The 24,271-nt window shown below is 34.9% G+C and overlaps 1 protein-coding gene across 1 annotated transcript; it reads right to left on the reverse strand.

Annotated features, from left to right (window-relative positions):
• Positions 1-1,782: 1,782 nt before the first annotated feature.
• On the reverse strand, positions 1,783-16,175 carry LOC145685525 (uncharacterized). Its single transcript, XM_081757923.1, has 3 exons — positions 16,161-16,175; positions 4,980-5,297; positions 1,783-2,284 (listed from the first exon to the last, which is right to left on the reverse strand). Exons 1-3 carry the CDS (start codon positions 16,173-16,175, stop codon positions 1,913-1,915), a joined length of 705 nt encoding a protein of 234 aa, XP_081614049.1. The 3' UTR covers positions 1,783-1,912.
• Between the last annotated feature and the right edge of the window lie 8,096 nt (positions 16,176-24,271).

The raw sequence follows: 24,271 nt of genomic DNA on the forward strand, positions 1-24,271 counted from the left end.
GTTAAGTTCAGATTAAAGTTACCTTCGTTTTTTTACTTTAACGTCCCATGTTTCTGCACTGGGGTTAGGGAACATAGTAATGATGAGATGAATGATAATACGAGAATGACAAAAGTAGAAGGAAGTACCAAGAGAAAACATGCACATACGGTAGTTGTTCACCACAAAGTCTATAATACTGCGGAATACTGGGATCGAATCAGGGACCCCATGCACCATAGTTGAATGCTCTACTGCTGAATCACCGAGGCCTCTGTATAAAGCAAATGCAGAGCAATTTTAAAAATCGTATTTTAAAGATTTTTATCATAAAGCTAGTAAAATGAGAAACAACAAAGGAAAGATTTTTGAGAATCAAGAAGAGACAATAATTCTACAAAAAGTTTCTGACGAGACGTGAGAACTCTATTTCCAGTTTTGTTTTGTTTCCTCTCGTGGGCATCACTACTCAAAGCTAATTCCCTAACAGAAAGGAAAATCCGTTTTAATTTGGAGAGTAAAGATATTTAGTCAGGACATCACGAGTGCCACAACAGTGTTGAATTTCTTGGATCGAGTTCGTTCCCCGACATCCATAACTGAAAATCTATTTTGTTCAAATTTTTATTTACGATACTGAGTGAATGCAGCACTGTCAACAGCACTTTGTTTTCCGCAATTGGTCATACATCCGAATTCTGACCCAAAACGTTAGTTTTAATGTTTGGTGGGTCTCATAAAAGCGATAGATCAAAATCGCCAGGGTGTTGTATTTAAATGAGAGTAGTTTTATTCACAAAACTTAGTTATTGTTCACCTAGGGACACTTTGAAAGCGTTCCTCCATTCTTCCATTCTCACTACATGACCTGCCCACCTGGACCTCACAGATTTGACGACCCTAACAATGTTTGGTAAACCGTATAAATTATGTAGTTCCTCGTTATGAAGTTTCCACCTTTTCCCATTCCCGTTCCTCTTGGGTCTGAATATTCGTCTCAGGTTTTTAATCTGTGTTCTTCTTTCAAAATAAGCGAGGGTGTTTCGCAATTATACAGAAAACAACCATAATTATCATAATTTAGGTTTCAAATTCTTTGACAGAATTCGTGAAAACAAAAGATTTTAGACTGAATAATAACATCCCTGCTTTCAATCTACGTTAATAGCTTTTATGCCATAATCTATATCGCACCATATTGAAGAAAAGTATTAACTTCAGAGATGAGTTTTTATGATTGATGTTAGATCAATGATGAGTACAAAAAAAGATGTTGTAACAATGGTACAGAACTAGAAGCATGGGAATATTGTAATCGAGAACTGATGTAAAACGTTAAGTGTGAAGATGACAAGGGTCGTGAAATATAATTCTGTATTCATATAGATGATGTAATAAAAGTGTATAATGAATTATAATTTTGAGCCAATATGATGAATTTGAGTTTACAGTAGTCTTGAAGCATCCTAGTTGTTATAATGGCGTTTATTACATATTAACGATACCAGTACCAGTTTTCAAACATGATTGTTCATGAACCGACTGGTATTTTTTTGTTTCATCATCCACGAATATCCAATAAATAGAGAAATATATTTTTATATTCAGCAATATTTTTATATTCAGTAAAGAAAACTTTAAAAAGAACATATTTAATAAGTGCTAATAAAGTTAAATTAAGCACTTGTTTTATAAGTGTGGGATATTAATTTTTTGTAATAACCTTTCTTTCAGAAATCTATACATTTAAACTTTCTCTAAATAAAGGAAAGGTAAAAGATTATTTCTTAACAAATATTTATTCGTTCAAAAAAGGAAACTGATAACAAAGAAAGTATAACATATTTTGATATGGGAATATCCATTCCACAGCCAGCTAGATGTGATCATGGAGCATGTAATAAATAATTTTGTGGTAATGGAATGCCATTTATCACCAGCCGTGTCCATCATGAACTGCGTAGCCACCATCTCCTCCGAAGCCTCCGTGGCCACCACCAAATCCACCATGGCCACCGCCAAAGCCTCCATGGCCACCACCACCACCACCACCACCATGTCCTCCGTGGCCACCACCATGACCTCCATGTCCTCCTCCAGAATGGTCATTACCACCACTATTGTGGACTGAGGCATGGAATCCACTTTTGTCAGCGTGGTATTTGACAGTTCTTACGTTGCCGCCAGGTTCCTTGACATGGTATTCTCCAGAGACATGCTTTCCATCACGTACTTCGTGTTGGCCGTGGTGGTCTCCTGTCTTGTGGTCAGTTACTCCGTAGGAGAAAGCGTATCTTGGATATCCCTGTAATTAAAAAAAAGAAAGAAATATTGTAGCTTTCCTATGGCACTCTGCCAATCACACGTGATGATTTTAGAATATTATAACTTCGTAAATATTAATTACAATTATTTTCATTTAACTGGAAATACCTTTTTCTTGCATCTCATTTATATATTCACATTTGACAGAGACCAGCTGATATTACTTGCTTGAATTGAAATTGCTTTTAACATTATTGATTGCTATTATTATCTTCAGACTAAAGCGTGGGACCAAATCCATCGCGTGCGAACTTGGCGAATGAAACGAAAGCTGTAACGCGACGTTGTCATGTAGTAAAAAGTATAGTTATCAAGAACACTACAATTAAAGCTACTTCCATGCTCAAATAGACAGTATATATATACAAAAACGTTACAATACCGTAGCCAACTGATTTTCTAACAGCGTTTAAAAGGATCTCGGAGCCTACGCCATAAACGTTGTTCCTTAACATAGTTAACAAATTCTTATTGACTTTGTACACAGTTTTTACCAATGCTCTATTCACTTTTTGGAGTTTCTTGTGAGCTCGCGAAAGTCAAGCATTATTTTGTCTTGGAACAAATTTGATAGGCGACGTTCCAGAAAATCTAACGGTGTTGATAATTCACTGTATTTCTCTGACAAAGCATTGTGGGGACAATTGAGAAGTTACTTAAAAGAAATAAGTTTTTCACTCCGACCAGAGAAATCAGCAACTGCTAGTATGGGAATTGTGATGAACTAACCACCCCTTTTCCCAAGTTTAGTAGCTTACTGGTCTGGTTAGAATCTTCGAGCTTTGTACCAGTGTGTTTAACTTAAGCTACATTATTATTTCAAAATAATATGTTACATTAAAAGTGCTATAAATTTCTGAATTATTACTATTATTTTGTAAATTCCAGACATAAGAACCTGTATCTTCGAGAAAAGAAAATTTTGAAAATAAAAGGAGAGATTGCTTAGTAATCATGGGATTGGCTAGATAGAAGAACATTAATTAAGATGTCAAAGATAGGAATTTCTAGGCAAATCTTTTCTCTGGTATTTCACAACCAAATCGTTTAGATGCTTTTTATTTTATTTAACTTTTATATGAATCTTTTTAGTTTAAACTTCAAAACGAATTCATTAGTATATTGAATATGGAAATTGAGATCGTAATAGTGCACCAGGTCCAAAAATATGAACTAAGTAACATCATAGCCTAATTATTATTATTATAATTTGAGTGAATTGGATATTTGACATTTACATACTACCATTTCATATCATATACGATGTTTATAATTTCACTTTCTTTAGCAGTCAAATAGCTCGCAAGTACTTCATGTAGTCGTAGATTTCGTTCCTATTTATTAGTCCTTCAATAGACTATATGATAATTGATCACGATGACATTAAATAATAACATGCAATATATTATGTGAGTTAAGAATCTCTCATAAGTGTTTTCCGTTGATGAAATAACAAACCAAAGTGTTTTCTGACTCCATTTGGTTAATTAAAATTTTTCCTATGTACTATTTTTTTTTTTTTTTAAATGTATCACACCTTTCCTTTTAAAGAAACCAAATTGCTTTGATGATTTTGAACAGTAAATTAATTAAACAAGCAACTCACAGTTTAACTGGCTTTGTGTATTTCCATTGAGTTAATCAGACCATGATTTTTTCCATTGAGTTAATCAGACCATGATTTTGTTTCCAACGAATTCAATTCAACTTTCAAAGATGTGATAGGTTATTTCAGCGATCTAAATCTGTCTATTTTCTATGTAAACATATCCATGGTTGACAATAATTGGCTTGAAATTCTACAATAATATTGACCAATTACCTGTCTACCATAGATGGGTACGTTTACATAGAAAATAGACAGACTTAGATTGCTGAAATAACCTATCATTCTGTTAGACGTTTAATTATGTTAATTTGATACAAAGTCAAGGTCTGATTTAAGTTAATGGAAATACGTAAAGCCTATTAAACTGTTATTTACTTGTTTAATTAATTAATGGAAAACTGTTGTCCAAACTTGAGACAAACACTAATGGATATACTTTATTGAGCTGAACAAAAGGTACGATATATGCATGAGTGTAAAGCCACATTTATAATTATCGAGAAAATGCAGAAAAAGCAATTAATCTGTAAGCTTAAACAATTGATGGTGTACGCGAACTATCCCACTTATTGGGGTGAAACTGATATTGAAACATACTCTCATTAAGCACTTCATTATGGCACTAACAAAATGAAAGCAACGAATATAGTTAATGATATATACCCGAAAATTATCGATAATTCTTAAATTCTAATTTCAGTTTAACTAAAATAACGTCCAAATAAAATACATATAAGTCAATCAATATATCATATCGAGCCGAACAAGTTAACATGATTGAGTATAAATTGTAATGTGTAATAATAGAGAAAATCCAAGTAGAAGGGGAAAAACGAATTTTTATGCCTCAAGAAAGTATTCCATTGAGGTAAACAATTTTTGACACCATACTCTTTACGCCAATAGTATTTGTAATTCTTTGTGTAAGAACATAAATGTCTATAGAGAATATTAATCATATTACTAAGGTAACATATGCTACACTCTTATATACAGAAATAGATTTTTCCTTTTATTTTTCAGTTTTTCCTTCAAACATTGATGAAAAGACCAAATAATAACTTACCACATAATCAACAACATGATGGTATCCTCCTCCATGGCCACCACCACCTCCAGATCCGCCATGGCCACCACCTCCACCGTGACCACCATGGCCTCCATGTCCACCAAATCCACCATGGCCTCCATCTCCTCCACCACCACCTCCGCCGCCGTGGTGACTTACAATAGCTTCAACTTTCGCATCTGGTCCAACGACGGGGCCTCTGAAGGAGTAGAAGGAATGACCATGGCCACCCCCACCACCACCTCCTCCACCACCGCCTCCGTGATGGCCACCGGCCTTTACACCAGACAGAACTACAGCAATAAGAATCAAAAACTGCAAAGGATAATAACATGATTAAATGTAATGATCCATTGACGACTCGTTTCATGGTTTAGTACTATTTTGTTGTTGGTATTTTTTTAAAAAAGGAGAGGCAAATAGGGTGTATTTCTATTGTAAATTTGTATTTTGTATATTCTCATTTCGTATCATAACAACAAATGATGTGATTTGGTACTCTGGACTATTTTGAGTACCTGCGTTAGCATCACGTTGTCTTTTCTCCACCGGCTGCTACGCGATTTATATATATAAACTTTGTAATTATTTTAATCAAGGTAATTTATTTTTTAAGTTCCATGCAGGCACAGATTGCTCTCTCTCAAATCACAAAGGATAATTGAATGTTATTGTCAATAAATAAACAAATAAATAATGCTTACCAAACTCAAAATCTGGTTCTCTTAACAAAACAAACACGGTAACATGTAAGGAGCACTTATTCTCGCAAGTCTGGTATCTATAATTTGTACAATTATGTAAATAAGTTACGAATAATCAAAATTTATTTCAAGATATATCATTCAATACCCTATGATAACTTTCCGTTTGTTCTTAATGCATAAAAATAACTATATTCAAATATGCACTGTGCATTTCGTAAATTTACATGCTACTACAAACTATTTTTAAGCTTTATTGTATTAGTTATACAATATTTGGAAACTCTAAGAAAACGTACTATGAAGAGAATTTCGTCATTAGGGATGCGCACGAGACGAGTCGAGACAGGATTTTTCTGAGAAAATTCGAGTCGAGACACGGCTCTTCCAATAGAGAAATATACATTTTTCGAGTCGAGACATCGCTTTTACATCACATTTTCGAGACGAGACAGCCACAAGTCTTGTCTCGTGCGCATCCCTATTCGTCATTTAGTGGAGGATAACGGTGAATTATCGAAATATAAGGCACGAGAAAACACTTCAGGGTAGTTAGGGTACTGATTGCAAAGATTAGCTGTCAGAGTTTGATGGAATACAAAATGAGAATTTGCAAGATACTAGTGAATCAATATTAATTGATATGAAGTGCTGCAAGGTTTGTTCCATAAACTTTAACTAAATAAATTATAAATAGGATATATTAATACAGTGCTAATAAGCAAATTTCAGTACTGATGTTTTAAAAGGAAAAGATAATTATCTGCTAGTTATTTACTCTTGCTACATTTAACACCATATATCAGACGCTCATCAGATTCTTCATGACCTCTTAGACAGACACTTTTTTTTTTTTTTAACCTCGTTATGTTTCTTCACCAAGAGATCATCTTCTTGCTATCCATAACTTTGATCAGACCACTGTTCTTTATAACCCATGTCGTCGCATTTATTGTCGCCATCCCTTCATCCATTGCATATAATTACACCAATGCACCCCTGTGTCGTTAACTAACAGGGCTCCAAGTGTCTAAACCTTCTCTTAGTAGCTTCAGAGAAGAAGATTAACACCCTTGTCGCAACTAACATCCTATGTTCTTGTGTTCTGTTACCTGCACTTCATTTCATCATTTACATAACATGCAATGCTAAACCTTCTTTTGGACGCGTACATAGAAATGCAGTAAATAAATAAAATCCTGATATTCATCTCCAAACAGACCTACAAGTAAATCGATGCTCATGGTCCCAGATAAGGCGTTACCTTCTGTGGTCAGCCTATCTTCAGATGAGAAAGAAATGGCATTTTAAAAAAATTCTTTTAAAAAATGTCTGAGTTTAAGTGAAATTTGAATCAAATTTTCTTACCTTTTTATGCTACAAACACATTTACTCTCTGGATAGAAAATGGAATGACAACTACAGAGGATTATACATATGAAACGCAAAGTACATTCAGGATTTTTAATGCACTACTGACTGTGATTTCCAACTGGTCCGCCGGAGATTTTAAGTATCTATGTGGTCAGCACCTTGTGAGTCTAGTAGTCGCTTCAAGTGTATTACTATGTTGGGTGAACACCAGAATATCTACAGCTCAATGGTGACTACATATTTTTCATACCTGCCTCCTACTATGTTAGATTCAGGATAGGAGGCTTCTGTGGTGAGGATCCTACTTTAATCAGTAGGTCCACGTCTCATATAGCCTCAGTATTGACCAGGACGTTAAACTCCAATCTAACAAGGGAAAAAAGTATGTGTTCCCAACACGAACCGAACCGAGAACTATTCACACAGAAAGTACACGCGCTTAGCCATTCACTTAAGTGCAATCACTTTCGTATATCGATTATAATACTTTCGAATATCTGTAGTAATAATTATTATTACTACCTCACGTAAATCTTATCAATATATACCTAAATGTTTCAACAAATAATTATGTTCAGCTTTCCCAAAGGAATGATTTAACGGTTTATAGGTTGACTTTGCATAGTTTTCAAATAATAATAATAATAATAATAATAATAATAATAATAATAATAATAATAATAATAATAATAATAATAATAATAATAATAATAATAATAATAATAATAATAAAAATTACAAACGAAATAACCAAATATAAATACAAAAGTCGATCGTATTTAGATAAGAAGTGAATATCATATTACGAAACATCTAAAAATTCTAAAGTAAAAATTCAATAATACTCTTAATTAAATAATTTTCAGCTATTTTTATAATTTTGAAGAGATAATTTTCACTTATTAGACAACACCCTTACTTTTATGTCTAGTTTTCTTCGTACTATCACTGAAAACGCAGCTAGAACAACATTTAACTATTTCTAATGTTATTTATACATTTTTTCATGTGTCTTCTGTTGAAAAGTTTCCCGTGTAGAATAGTTTCAAGATATATGACAATATAAAATAAACTTCTTGTGCTTAAAACTATTTTAATTAAAATAAGTCCATTATCAAATGCGTATTTCGTGTAAATGATTCAGTTACGGAGAAATGAAATAATCTATATATATAAAAGAGAACGTACAAATCCTTTGTCCGCTCATCACGCTAATACGGCTGAACCAATTTCTTTTATTTTTGGGGGGTTATTAGGATTTGGACCCTAGATGGTTTTTATCATATCACTTTAATTTTCAATTACCAGTGTCTTGAGATAATTGACCATTCAGGTGTCCATTACGTACAAATCCTTTGTTAGTTCATCATAGGTATAAAAATAAACGTATTTATTGCAACCCGCATGACCGTGTCACTCGGCGGGTTAACATACATGACAGGCGTTATAATGGTTTTTATCATATCACTTGAAAGCGAAAAAGTAAAAATTATCTAAGTAACAAAGTTTATTGCGTTCGGGGGTGACCGCAGCGAAGCGGGGCGGGTTAACATAAATGACAGGCGATATAATGTTAACATTTACTGCAATCTTCTATGGTTTTTATCATATCACTTGAAAGCGAAAAAGTAAAAATTATCTAAGTAACAAAGTTTATTGCGTTCCGGGGTGACCGCAGCGAAGCGGGGTGAACGCTGCTAGTTGGAAATAAAGTTGGATTAATATTTTTCGATGTCAAACTTCCTATTTCAGACCATATTTCGTTAATCGTTAAAAATACACAAGCACATGTTCTGAAACGTGTTTCTTTTCACAGAGGTAAGTAGTTCTATCTTCACTTGGTACTTTGAGAAGATACTAATATTTTGAAAAAGCAAATATTTTTGGTTCATCTAGTGGTGGTACATTTGGATCATTTAGCGATAAGTAATAGGTTCCTTGATATAAAATTTAGGCGCTCTAATCAGTGGAGGATTTAGCCAGGGATTAGTGGACCTAGGCCTCCCCAGTTTATCGAGTGACAAGTATAATTTAAACTATGATATGTATATTTTTCAAAGTTTAGAGTAAGCGTTTCCATTTATTCTTTGTTGGAAAATATTTGAAACATTAGATATAGTTTCAGTTTCAGTTTTCCTGCTATGCAATGTGTAAAACAATATTTGAGGTCCACAATGTCAATGTTTAACCTAGCCATAATATCAATTGGGATAGTGTTAAGTTGGAAATTTCTGCAGGACCCATTAAAACTTGTAAACTCATGATGTACCTATCATAGTCCGTAACTGGCTGAACCCCAGTTTTCACCTTCTAGATCCGCCACTGGCTCTGATGTACAATGGTTGTTCGTTAATGTCTTCGTTTAGATGGTTAGACTTTTAGCACTTGTCGAATTTGTTTGTTAGTTACTGTCTTCTCTTGCTTCTTCTTTTCACATTTTGCAATATATACCTGGAATCATGGTGACTCAATTGTGTGGTGTTGTTAAGTAGTTAGAGACGTTCAGCTGATTATTTTAAGGCAAAACCTGTCGTGGGTTCAAACCCCACTGGAGAGCACGGGTGGGTTTTGTAGTTGTTTTGATATACATATGTGCATTAGTGTCCCCGTTTAACTAAGTCAAGGTATAAGCTTAAAAACTAAATTTGGTAAAGACAGTGAAGAGAATCATGCCTAGAATTTCCAACTTCGTCCGGTAGATGTCAACCATTGTCGGATGATTTTGGCCAACTAACGGAGCTCTGTGTAACTCCTAGCATTATACAACTATACATATTTCTTTTGATGGCATGAATAGCTTATCCGCCGTTTCAGTCTCTGTGTCGGTTCCGATGAATATGCTGTTTATCATGTTATTCCATTCTTAGAAAGAAATGGAAACCAGATGGAGTTATCAATAGAGTAAATTGACCGAAGTTAGTTCTATTCCTTTTTATTTTGTCAAATGTACATTTTTTTAACGATTACAAGAAAATCAGGCTTCAAGAAGGTGTGTGTAGCCACTGTTAAAGCCACCTCTGTGCGTGAAAGTGTTAAGGGACCAGACAGTGGCGTATTTAGGGGGGTGGCTTCCGGGCTTAAGCCCCCCCCCCGAAATCTTACTTAGTATAGTAAAGTAAATGAAATATCTTGCAGAATTTTCACATTTCCAGGCAAAGCCCCCCCCCCGAAAGTTAGCAAAGCCCCTCCCGAAACAAAATCGTAAATACGCCACTGGGACCAGAATAATCGCCCTAGTTTGTGTTAAAAGAAAACAGAATTTAAAAAAAAAAATGCTTTCGTTCAAGCAAATATTGGAAAATATCAAGCATTTATCATATGGAGTAACGGACGGGGGTAATAACATTATAATCTTATAAAGCCCACTAGCGTTATCTTTATAATTAGAAGGACGTTTACATTTTGTACTAAGGTTTTCAAACTCGATCTCAGACCATATGAGTGTAAAAAATGTAGACATGCGAAATAGATGCCAAATAAATCTTTACTCTTTCTGTTTCAAGATGAAAACAATGTTTATTGGTATTGTTCGGTGGAATTACTACAAGTACAATATTAGCGAGCTAAATTCTGGCTTCGTCCGTTTTCATGTATACTGGAATATACAGTGTTAAGCACCTAAAATTTTGAGAGTCCATCGTACGCTCAACCTAAATTTACAGAAAACGTATATTTACGAAGCTGCTGGGTATACGCTTTATTTTTGGAAACGGTCGAGTGTACATCTAACAAAAATTCTAGCATTACATCACGTCACTGCTTGAGTCCTGTCGAGGCTAGAATCGAAAGTATCATAGGCATATCGCTGTATAAACCGTCTTCTAAGCACGCATCACTTACTACTGTCTAAAGCAAAAGACAGCGCAATTTTCGTTTCTTGCTGATGATTTCGTGTATTTAAAAGCAGTCTGATGTGGCCACGTCACGCCAACAAGCAAAAGCCGTACGGCTGGAGAAATTCTAGGATGTTCGCAAAATTGCAACACAGCATTAACTCCACGTGCTTTCAGGTCGGCGAGGGTAAAGAAGTGGATTGGGCTAGGCCGGGATAACAACGGCGAAAGTATAATAGTAAAGTGTCATTTGCTGAGAAGCGGAGAAATTATCTATTCATTATACCTTGAAGCACTTTTATATCTTATACAAATTTTAGCCTCGCTTTTTGTTTTTCAACGCCTGAATCTATATTTCACTCAAATGCTTCTCCAATTGTCACTGGAAGCATTTGCTTTGCTACTGACTCAGGGATGCAAATAAGCAATAAAATTTCACTAGCTCAAGAGAAAATCTACTTGCCCATATCCCACAATACAAATGATTTACTTACCTTCGGAATGATATTAAATACTCGCCCGCACGGATGAATCACTCGCTCTGGACGAGTGGGCGAGAGATTATTTGCATCCCTGTACTAACTGGAACAAATGTGTTACAGCTGAGAGTTCTAATCCACATTCTTTTAATTATGTTATCCACTTCGAAATTTAATTTTTTGATACATGCCAGTTGACTTTTAACATATTGCTGGTATTGCAAACCTCCACTGTCTATTCAATACTTATTTCTTTAAACAAATGAACCGCTACTTCAAATATATACCGACCAATAATGAAGTGAAATTTCTCCCACTGGAGCAGTGTTTCTTTCAGAAGCAATGTTCCGGGGCGGACACTTAGCATTCCGGGGGGGACACTGTTGGTACTATTCTCTTTATTACTATATTATAGACGTATTAGTTCGGTCTCCTTTGGGAGGGCACTCTCAGAGCTCCGGGGAGGTAGTGCCCTCCAAAAAACATGTCTGGAAGAAACACTGAGCTGGAGGTTTTTAAACCACGAGCATGAAAGAAGTATTATGAATATGCTATTAATCCCGTGGGGGGAAATAGGAGATATTTCCTGCGGGAAATTTCGATACTACGGGTAGAGATGAAAGTTTTGTCCCGAAATCATCAGTGGTACTAAATATTTACGTAAATCATCACAAAGCAGTCTGGTAATGCTAGAATTGTTCGCTTTGTCTAATTCTTTACACAGAATCAAGAGAGGACTATTGAACAGTAGTTTCAAAGATGAAAGTTTTTCGAACATGTTCATATGGATTTGCTAATAATGGTTGGTAGAGACGGACATGATCATGCAAAGAATATTTGTCTCCAGAATTCAGGTAAAACTTTTGAAATTTGTTATTTAGAGAGCCAAATAACAATTACGTCCTTCAACTAACACTGAAAAGTTTAAAATACTTGTTTTGCACATAATTTCCAGTAGCGTTTCTTCCAGACATGTTTTTGGAGAGGCCATTTCCTTAATATAATAATAAATAGAATACTACCTACATTGTGCCTCTCCCCGCAACATGTTTTCTGAAATAAACACTAATTTCCAGTATACAAATTCTCCATGAATTGGTAAAGTTTCATCGTGGATAAACATTTCTTTGAAAATGGCTTCTGCTTTGGAAATACTACTTTTGGCATCACAATCTCAAAGACAAAGCACACAGACACACAACAGAACACTTACGTAAACTTTCGCTGAGATGGGTTACGCTTATCAGCAAACATTTAACAAATCTCATATTGGTCCTACTCTCAGCCAGCATGTGATTCCCGAACCATTTTCTTTATATTTAATCCTTACATTTACACTGAATATTTCAATTGATAAAAATTATTTTAAAATCCTATACCCAAGGGCGCCGATCCTGGGGGACGAGGGGTCCAGGCCCCCCAAACCTCATGTGGGCCCCCTCATTATATTTATAAATTTACAATATTCGGCATAATTTGAATGCGATTTGTGTTAAAATCCTCATAGGCCTATATGCTTTCTGCATCTGAATGCCCCCCCCCCAAATTTAGAAAGAAATCGGCGCCCTTGCCTATACCCCACAATTGAGTAGATATGAACTAGAATTTATTTCTTTCAGGTGTTTTTTTTTTTTTTTTTTAACTGAATGTAATTTCAAAACTAGGCTAAAGTATTAATTCTATGACTTACGCTTTTACATGCAGTGATAATAGGAAGATGCACTAATCTCCCAAATATAGATCACATTCACTATAAAACTTGGCTCAGTTTTAAACTAGGTGTAATGGATATATATTAAGACAGCATACCCAGCGACGTAAATAAGTTAATTGTCGCCCGGGGCAAAAACTCGTCTTAGCACCCCCAGACCAACCAAACCAAATGCTTCCCCCCCAAATATTTGCCCAATTTTGGTCCTCCCAATCCGGCGCCTCAAGCCCCGATTGTCCCCCTAGTTACGTCACTTAACATATCGATATCACATAAGAGTAAAAACATACAAATATGCAAAACTCCGAATCTTCGTAATAGTAGTACAATATAGTCTGTTCAACAAACTGATGCTCCATGGGAAAGAAAAAAAACTTCAATCATAGTAATGTATTGAAAATGAAATATTCTCAAATTATTTTTAATTATTCTTGAAAGTATATGTAAATTTTCTGAAAGAAATTGTTAAATATCTATAAGCAGTGGAGTATTTACGATTTTGTTTCAGGGGGGCTATCCTAACTTTCGGGGGAGGGGCTTTGCCTGAAAATGTGAAAATTCTGCAAGATATTTCATATACTTTACTATAGTAAGATTTCGGGGGGGGGCTTAAGCCCGGAAGCCCCCCTAATACGCCACTGTCTATAGGTATGTTAACTTCTAGAATAAAAATTAATCTTTCTTTTAATTTGTCTTCTAGACTAGAGAAACTGTTTCTACACTGATGGTGACGTTAAGGGGATTTCGTTTCCTATACAATTGGTGAAGCTTCTAACATTGCAGGTGTCAATGAAATTTCACAAACTCACCAGATGTCAGGAGTAAACTCAACCTCCTTATAGGTCGAATCAAAATATTTTGATGATTAGTTGGCATTCTGATGTGATATTTGTAACTATTATTGTATTTAACTCTATGGTTATGAATTATACTTCTCTTATGTTTGCATGTTAAGTCTAAGTACGATAAGCTTTTGATCGAACTTACGTGTAAACACAAACTAAAATTGGTATACTCTGTTAAGCAGTGCTACTATCTTCAAATGAATTGATTCTCCGTTGCTCAGATCTGGAGGCATTACAAAAATATCTATGTTAATATGAGAAAGATTGATGGGCCTTGCTATGGACACTTAAATGAGCAAGCGCCCCCTTTTCTTCGTAAATACTACACACTTCGCACGTTTCCCTCGTCGCTTGTTGGTATTACGTTCTGTTTTCTTGTCTCTCCTGCGATTTCAAGTGAATCCTTAAATCTTTAATAATAATAATAATAATAATAATAGTATAATTTTCTATTACTTAATAAGATAAAATTTTCAAATTCTTGACATTCACGGAAATAACATTTTGTACTCATTTTGGATAATTTTGTAAAGAATTTTAATTTACATAATTATTTAGTTTTCATTAACGTAGCAATCTTGGATAAGGAAAAAACGGAATGTTAAACATGTAGTGTCTGTGAAGTTTGCTAAATTGAGTTGAGTTGAGTTTAACGTCCCTTTCAGCAGCGAGATTATATGAGACAGAACCTACTGCTTAGCATGGGAACCGAACCACATGACCTGCCGTCGGGAATCGAACCCGAGTCTCCCACGCCAAAGGCACGTACGCTAACTTCTTAGCCTTTTCTAAATTGAATTGTAAACGGTCGTTACGCGTAGTGCTCTATACATATTTTCACACTGTGTTTCTGCCAGTATCCTGCACCACATTGCTCACTCTTCACGCTCCCGTCACCCAATTTGGGAACCACTGTTCCGAAGTATTTTTTTAACCATGTTCCTAGCAACTATATTCGGCTGTTCCTACTTGGCCTAGAAAGTCACTTTTTATACTAATATATATAAAAAAGTTAAAATTAAGTTCTAGGACTCTTATCTTCTGCAAGAGATATTTGATTCGGTCCAAAGCCATGGAAGAATAAGGTGGAAGAATCGTATCCGTGAGATTTCTTGGCTTCTGTTCTTTCCCACATTCTCATTCCACCAAATCTATCATAACCGTTCCCTTGTCTGCTTCGCTTAACCTGAAAAGTATAATTGTCAAACATTTAAATTAGAGATTTAATTTAATATTTATCTGTCATACTACTTACGTATATCACAGAACTAACAGTGAGGCCTAATCAACGAACATGAAAAGTTCGTTACTGGATTCTCTATGGCTCTCTGTGTGTTATTTGCGACTTTTTCCATTTTGAGCCCTCCATTTGATAGAGCATGAAAAACTATCTGAAAAGGTGATGGAATTTTTCGCCTCACTCTTACTGTTCAAGAGATATCTGCCAAAAACGTTCCGATTTCCAGAGATTTAAGAAGCCATATCTCGGGAACCGTAAGACATAGAGAGATGATATTTTGAGAATTTTTCAATTTTGAGTCCTCCATTTTGAGCATGTTTCTTCGTAAAACAACATATCGTTGAACTTTTTAACAGAACTCATAAAGAAAACATGTGGGGGGAAATAGTAGCTACTCAAGGAAATTATAAATGCCAAGAATTGTTTAATGAGTATAATTGAAGTATGAGTTCTAAGTATATAGAACAATTGGTATAAAGCCTGTAGAAGTTTGTCTTGAAGCATTCTCAACTGGTTTATATATGAAACAGTTAACCGTATTGTAAATATATTAAATGTATTCTATATGAGTGGCTCTTGTCTGGATATAATAGGTTTCCATGCCTCTCTTTTCTGCAAGAATGCAACTTGAGATGTGTTCTTATAATTTAATGTAAAATACTTAGCCCTATGCTGAACTAATATCAGGAATTGATGTCGTGTTTTGTTGTCCATACAAAGCTTTTGTTCAGCTGGGGAAAAAATGAAATCTTTCAGTTTTACGTCCCACGGTTATGCCAGCTAGGATCGAACCAGGAACTTCACCCACCAGAAGTTAATACTCTACCACTGAGCCACGCTGACCCTTGTTTAGATGGAATATCGCGATTTTTAAAGATTTAAATGTTGAAATTATTGCGAAGAAAACTCGTTGCAATTGATATATGTATATTACTGCTGCCTTGATATTGAATATGTAACTGAATAAATATGGTACATTTGCATGAAATTACCTTCAAGTTCTCCATTATGTTGTTAACTGCTGTCTTCTGTACCTGGTGCTAGAGGAGGAAGTTGTCTCAAGATGATCGAATTTGAGACACTGATGCCGTTAGCAACCATATTCTCCTCTTTTATACATGGTTTTAGCACCAAGTAAATTTTTTTTATCACATTCTCTTTAAAACAATCACCACAATCTCCAATCTTCTTTTTTTCTTTTCTTCTGATTGTTGAACTGAGAAATTACCTTTTCTTTTCAAAAGCAAATTCTTAGCGGAAGCAGTACAAGCTTCCTTTACCGTACGATCTTCTATCTCTTTTACTGAGAGTGTTGTATTACTAACAAACTTGATGCTTCGTTGACCACATAAGATGCTTTTAAATGGCTTCTTGTACTTAAAGGAGTGTCAGTCAATCTATTGTTAAAAATCCACTTACTAATATTGACTCATGCTACTTGAATAAATCATTTTAAGTCATTTAAGTGAATATTTGAAAATTTAACTTAACTGAAATTCACGGTTAATATAATTTGGAGTACAAATATTTCTCTTGTCTTAAAATAAAACGTTTATAATATATTATAGGTTTTTGGCATTTGGGGTTGAATGATTTTTCAAGTAAAACATTAGGAACCGTTATAGAACAATATGAGAGCATTTCTTTTTATTTTTTCGATGCTAAAATAATATTAGCACTGCTGGTTTTAGGCTTTATTTCAATTTTTAGTATTTGATTCCTTGCTCTTTATATTATGAATCTGTCAAGGTACCTACATTATGCAAAGCGAGTATTGTGTGTATTTTACTTGCTATATAGTGAATTTGCTCTAGCAAGATTAACTCGTCAATTTGGCTAATCCTTATTTTGCCTAATACTTTATCAGTTGTCATTCGTATATAAGATTAAAAAAAAAAATGAAATGATTTTTTTTAACATCCAACGATTAAGCCTATTAGGCTAGGGGAGATATATGATTTAGACAAGTGAATGATAATGATAGAATTGATGGAATGAGAAATTTGGGAGGGAACGAGAGTTCCCCCGAGAAAACCAACGAGCACGATGTTGTAAATTACACGCTTACTTGGCAAGGATCGAACCAAGGACCCCACGAACCAAAGGTAAGCGCTCTAACACTGAGACATAGTACCCTCCTCTGTATAAAATTCGCATCCGCCATTTTAGTCGAAACGCGAATTTGTATTTAGCCTAATCTTTATTACGCCTAACGATCTTTACAAAGAGTAAATATTCCCTATATAGAAGATCTGATAATGATCCTATTCCTATACTTATGCACAGTGGAGTATTTAATTGGGGTTTCCGGGCTTAAGCCCCCCAAAATTTTATTTACTATATTAAAGTAAATGAAATTTATTGCAGAATTTTCACATTTCCAGAACTAAAGTTAGCAAAGTCTGTAATAAACACACAGACCTTCTCGATTCAGCAACAGTCTTAACTGTAGTCAGCCTTTGTCAAGAACACACTGGAACATCAGAACTTGGGACTTGAAAGAATGGGACTTCTCACGTTATATATATATATATATATATATATATATATATATATATATAAAGTGCTGCACATTTTTTTGTCAGACATGTGGCTCTAACATCAAAACTGCTAGTGTCGTTAAAAAACTGCATATGCAGCTCGGGTGGAGATTGATAAAGTAATGCACATTGTTCTTATCGCATGATTATTTGCCTGATTGGTGTTGCAGTGTTTGCTTTTATAGTGTTCTGAAGTTTATAAATATATAAGCAATGTATTTAATGCGAATAGATTGTTATCGATTTGACGAATCATGAGCTTGAAAGAGACATCACCTCGCAATCAAGGACAAATATTGGCCCTACACAAGGAAGGAGTAAGTCAAAGAGAAATTGGTAGAAAAGTTAACGTTCATCAGTCTACAGCGTCAAGAATCATTAAGAAACAGCTAGAATTTGGACACTGTTCGCTTAGAAACAGCTGTGGAAGGAAGAAGAAAACATCTGCGAGGGTTGACCGAAAATTGAAGTCACTAGTGTTGCAGAAAAGAAGCATGAGTTCACGTCAACTGGCTGCACAAATGGAAATGGAGTTAGGTATTAGAGTGAGCCATTCAACAGTAGTGTCTAGATTGAAATCTTTTGGATTTGACAAGAAAAAGCCGCGAAGAAAACCGCAACTGACAAAGAAACATAAGGATGCAAGGAACACTTTTGTGCAAAGGTACGGGGAATGAACAGAGGAAGACTGGGATCGTGTGATTGTTTCGGACGAAAAGAAGTTTAATATCGTTCGAAACGATGCCGGAGTGAAGCTTTGGATGCATAGGGGGAGGAATTAAATGATAATTGTATATCTGAGACACAGAAGTTCTCGTCAAGTGTTATGTTGTGGAGTTGCTTCACATCCAGAGGAATTGGAAAAATTTAAATTTGTAATGGTTCAGTTAACAACGAAAGGTACATACAAATTCTTGATCATAAATTAATTCCAACAGCTAGGACTTATTTTATCTAGGGTAAATCTGAACAAATTCTACTTTCAGGATGCCAATGCCTCATGCCATCGATCTCGTTCAGTCAATAATTGGTTTAAGGAGATGGATATAGAGAGAATCTGGTGGCCTCCTAATTCACTAGATTTAAATCCTATCGAAAACCTGTGGCATATTATGAACAAGAAACTGTGGAAAAGGTGTTTGGAAAACAGGAACCAGCTAATGGCAGCAATTGTACATACTTGGTACCATGATTTAGACATGGTAACATGCCGTAATCTTGTTCACAGTATGCCCAGAAGAATTCAAGCTGTCAGGAAGGCTAAAGGAGGCCATACAAAATATTAAATGAAGGACAGTATTAAAAAGGATGATATTGTGTTATTCAGTCGCTTGGAAATCAAGAAAAAAAATATTTTTTCTTGCTAAATGTTACCTTATAAGATATTTTTTTCAATTAGTTTGTTGCAAAATATTTTTGTAATATAGTTATGTGCGTTCTAGGGGTACTTCATTTTACATAAGTTTGTGAATAATTGTAGACAAAACGTGTTTGAACTAATTTAGCAGTTACAATAAACATCCAGTAACATGCTGGTTAAATTTTAAATATGTTATGCTGTATCATACAATTTATATGACCCAAATAAGAAACTTTATTGCTACAAATCTAAGTGATGAAGTTATTTTTTTTTACAAACTGTAGTATAGTAGAGGCTAGGGTAAAATTGGAAGGATAATAGGGATAATCCCTAGGGTAATAGTTATAGAATAAGATCAAATTAGATAGGATAGAATAGGATACGATAACATAGGATACAACAAAATAAAGTAGGATAAGATGAGATAGAAAAGATAAAATATTATAGAATAGAATGGAGTAATTACAATATAATAAGATAAAACGTTGTATGGAATAACAGTTTAGAAAGATGATAAGGAACAATTTGAGTTTAGGATAGACATGTCATAAGAGCAATTTAAGCATTTGTGTAATTTTTATTTATTTAGGAAAAGGATATGGAAAACTGAACTCGGAAATTATGATAAGGAAACCAAAGATAAAGTTATGATACAAGAACCGGAAACTCATAAGTGAGTTAGGTATGACACCTCAAGGAAGGGTTAGGATAGGAGAAGAAAGAACAGAAGAAAGTTTATGGAAGGAGAGTTGGAGAAAGAAATATTTGCAAATACTTAGAATAAATAACAAAAACTTGTACTCAGGGAAAATGGTATTTTGATAAGAAGATAAAAGATTAGTTATATATGGTTTACATTTGGTATGTTTCTTGTTGTGAACTCTAAATCGAAGATTAACGTTATGTCAGAAAACGTTAGGCAATAAAATTACGATTATGAAATTAAAATAAGTTAAAAGAGAGACACAAAGAAAAGAAATCGTTGTTTCAACGAAAGGATCAGCACTCAAATAAATAACATTCACTGACTAACTAACTATATGGCCTATGGAACCTGGAGGTTCAATGCCGCCTTCACAAAAGCTCTCCACTGACTTCTATCCTTAGCTAACTGCATCCAGTTTCTACTTTGTATTCCAATCTCTGCGAGATCCATCTTAACATTGTCCTCCCATATGCGCCTAGGTCTTCCTAATGGTCGTTTTCCGATTGGTCTTCCAGTCCAATGGACTTTGAAAGCGTTTCTACTTTCTTCCATTCTATAATAACATTCACAATTTTAGAAATAGAATGGAGGAGACAAGAGCCCCGGAACTAAGCTAATATTATTATTTGTATAAACATGAAATGCAGATAAGTAACATAAAGAATGGCAGTATCCCAAAACAGATTTTACGAAGAATGAATACGTCTTTTGAAACATAAAATTTAGACACACACTAACACCTTGTGAGAGGACTATAGAGATTCTAAATATTTCTGTTAAATAGTTGAATTGGAGTTTAGCGTCCCCTTGGACATCATAATCAGTACCGAAGGCATTTCTATGTACAATAGTATAGTTACAGTATAGTTAAGTATAAAAAACTTCCCTTACTAGCCCGAGTTAAATCGGATTTCAGAAACCAGTTTTATATTATTCTCCCGAGTTAACTCGTACTTCATTTTTCTTACCAGCAATAATTAACTCGGACGGAGGGTTTTCATGGTAAATTAGGTAGGTGCTGGTAGTTTCAGGTCCGGCCAATAGATGGCATGAACATGTAGTTAGTGTTGCTTCTACTTGTGCGTGCGAAAACGTAAACAAAAGAACGGCTTTCTGTTTCTATTCCAGAAGTCGACTACTTGTAAAAAGAAGTCTTTGTGATTGTATTGCAAGATTTTCATTATTATTTTAGGAAAATGAGTGATATTAGTGTAGACACGAGTGCATCGGACTGTAATCTAAGTGCTAGTGATAGTGAAACAACAGTAACTGATTTAAGTGAGAATTCAAGCGATAATTTCCAATCTAACGTTAGTTTTGCTTCTATACGGGTATGGCAAAAACTTGATCCTAAAAATCCACCATCTTATTATCCACACACGCAGAGATACACATGTGATGGAAGAATACGTACGCAGACTTGCCGGTTTCTGCCAGTGTTGTCATATCTCTGGTACATCTTCTTCTAAACCACGGATTTTGTGTAACAATGGGCAATTTTTACAATTCACCCCAGTTGGCAGACATTCTTATATCGAACAAGGCGGACGTTTATGGAACACTAAAACCAAACCGGAAAGACTTACCGAAGGAATTAAAAGACACCAAAGTTGGAAAGGGAGATATCATAGGTTTTAGGAGGGGTAAAGTAACAGTTATGAAATGGAAGGACAAGAAAGATGTTGGTCTGCTGTCGAGTGTACACACATGTGATATGGTACGTACAGAGATCAACGAGGAAGTGACAGAAAGACATTGCGAAGTTATTAACTACAATGACGCCATGGGTGAGGTGGATCGGGTAGATCAGCATCTGGCAGATTACGCAACGCCAAGAAAGCGAGGCAAAACGTATTATAAGAAGATATTCCTACATCTACTTGATCTTGCCATATGGAACTCCTACATTTTATACAAGAAATGGTAAAAAAAAACGCACCTCGAATTGCGTTTGGAACTTGTGAGTGATCTGATCAAATTCGACCATACACCATCAATGTCAGCAAAATTTGGGCGACCAGGCATCCAACCAACGCCCCTAAGACTTTCCGGTTGTCATTTCCCCGATTATCTACCACCTACTCCGCAGAAATCGAATCCTACCAAACAGTGTGATATGTGCTCAAAAGTATGTAATGCCAAAGGAAAGAAAATCAGAAGGTAATCCACCTATTATTGTCCTGATTGTAATGTGGCTTTGTGTGTGGTGCCTTGCTTCTGAGAATATCACACAGTCACTAACATCTGAAGTGAAAACAAAACATGTAGCAGAACATCAAACAGTTGAATAAACAAACATGACAATGTAAGAAAAAAGCATTATAGGTCCGAGTAACTTGGAGATGTTAGTGTTTATGGTAAAAATAATCTTTTGTTTAAGAAATTATAAAATTAAATATAATATTACGTATAGCATACATGACATATATTTGGTTAACAACAAAAGGAAAAGAGCGCTTTTGTGAGTAAATAGAAAAGTTCATACGTATGTAATTTTCATCCGAGTATACTCGGGCAAATAAAGTACTGCTTTTTTGAGCTTCAATATTTGGCTATTCGTGATAGCTATAACCAAAACTAATTGTTTACAAGATATAGCATTCAAAGTAGTAGTGAAACGTAAAATAAAAAAGTGTAAAATTTTGACCCTACTTCGGAAAAAAAAAGTTGTAAGGGAAGTGGTTAAGGAATCTCATCCTCGAAACTGTAAGAAGAAATTACCAATATTTGAAATCGTTAAAGAATTGTGGAATGAGAGAGTTTTATTCTTTTGTGAAGAAATGACCTATCCTATTTGCCGTAAGGATCAGCCTGTGTTATGTGACTAGGACAAAAGTCACGTTGCGTTTTAAATTGTGTCTGGATATTTCAAATCCAGATGTGAGATATTTCAAGCACGTAATCGCCGCGTGGGGCTTCGCGAGTAATTCGCACAGGATGCATATATTTCATCATTATTATTGAGTTTACTCAAATAAATTGACTTTTGACTATGTTCTATCCATATTTACCTTACGCGCTATACATCGTTTTTAAGCTGTTCCTTATGTCTTTCCAATCAACTTTCAATTAACCATCTCTTTATTATATTTTTTGAGATATGTGGACGACATCACTTTTCATTGATTTTCCATTGACTTTAATGTTCATGTTTCGTAATTTTTTGTTATGTTACATCCATTTTAGGACAATTTTACTTTTGGAATATAGAATCTACATAGTCTCTTCTATATTTAAGCTGAATTTCAGCTATCTACTTTTGGCTGTTGAGGTAAGTGGAGGAATTATTTGTTTTTCATTGACATTAGTGTTAATGTTTCGAGCTAATTTGACTACGTTCCATCCCTTTTACGCCAATTGGCTTTTAGAATATAGAATCGACATAGTCCTTCCTACATTTCAACTGAATTTCAGTCATCTCGCCCAAAGTCTGTTCACATCATTGACGCCGGATAGGTCCTTTATTCTCAATGATGTATGACGTATGATTGAAAGTAATGATTCCTGAAGAAAAAAAAAAGACAACAACCAGCAACTTCTATGAAATTGATAACTGTTACGTTGACTGAAAGAAATAAGATTAGGACCATGGTACAAAGGTTTGGGACATTTTGATCTTATTGCTTATGGTACATTTTATGCACATCTTATAGCCACCGTCCAGATAAAAACATGAGAAAGAAATCGGTACTTTTGGTATCGGTAGAATAAACGGTACTTTTGTAACGAAACTTAAACAAATCGAACTTATTCAGTATCGTAGCAAAAATATTTTCTTTCGCTTTGTTTCGTTCGGAATTAGGGCATTTTTCTGCAAATTCCATTTTAACTTCTTGCGGGTGAAAAGAAATTGGGCACCTGGTTTCGAAGAGTCATGGATTTAGTGTGAGAGTCAACGACGATGATTTTGAACCGGAGACTCTGCGATAGAGCGAGAGAGATTTGTTCGTCAATTGAGGACTAAATATACAGATATGAAGAAGAAGGAAGTTTTGTTATTAGCTAATCCTTAAGCTATTTCCAAAGGTCAAACCAGTGTAAATCATTTATGTTCTACCTTGAGGCTTAGATTTCTAAGCCCAAGAAGTCTTCCTACAATACGTTTAGCTTTTTTGATTGGAAGTCATCCATCTCGTCTAACATATCATAGTCTAAACGTACTTCTTCTCTCACTACTTTATCTTCTTACATTTTGTCAATGATTCACATTGTAGAGTTATGTTTTATTTGTACGCTAGGCATATATATATAATTCCTGTTCTTAGTTTGTGTGTCCTCGATATAATGAAATATTCGCTAAAATCTCCGAAACAACTCCATGTCTTTTCAGATGCTTTTTGCAGATATTTGCCCTGTGCAGAATAGTGTTCTGTGAGTGATAACAAGATACTAATCACTATTATGAAGGTGAGCCCTCATTTTTGTTATTGAGTAATTTTGTGTATTTGGAGAGGGTAACAGTGGCTCAGTGATAGAGCGCTTATCTGTGGTGCGTGG

The sequence above is a fragment of the Thermobia domestica genome, chromosome 5, assembly GCF_964235325.1.
Source record: "Thermobia domestica chromosome 5, izTheDome1.hap1.1, whole genome shotgun sequence".
NCBI lineage: Eukaryota > Metazoa > Arthropoda > Insecta > Zygentoma > Lepismatidae > Thermobia > Thermobia domestica.

What these genes read in the sequence shown, in the direction of transcription:
- LOC145685525 (XM_081757923.1), bottom strand. An exon ending in ATCATGTTGTTGATTATGTG is followed by an intron (nt 2,285 to 4,979) that starts GTAAGTTATTAT and finishes TTTTAATTACAG; the next exon opens with GGATATCCAAGATACGCTTT.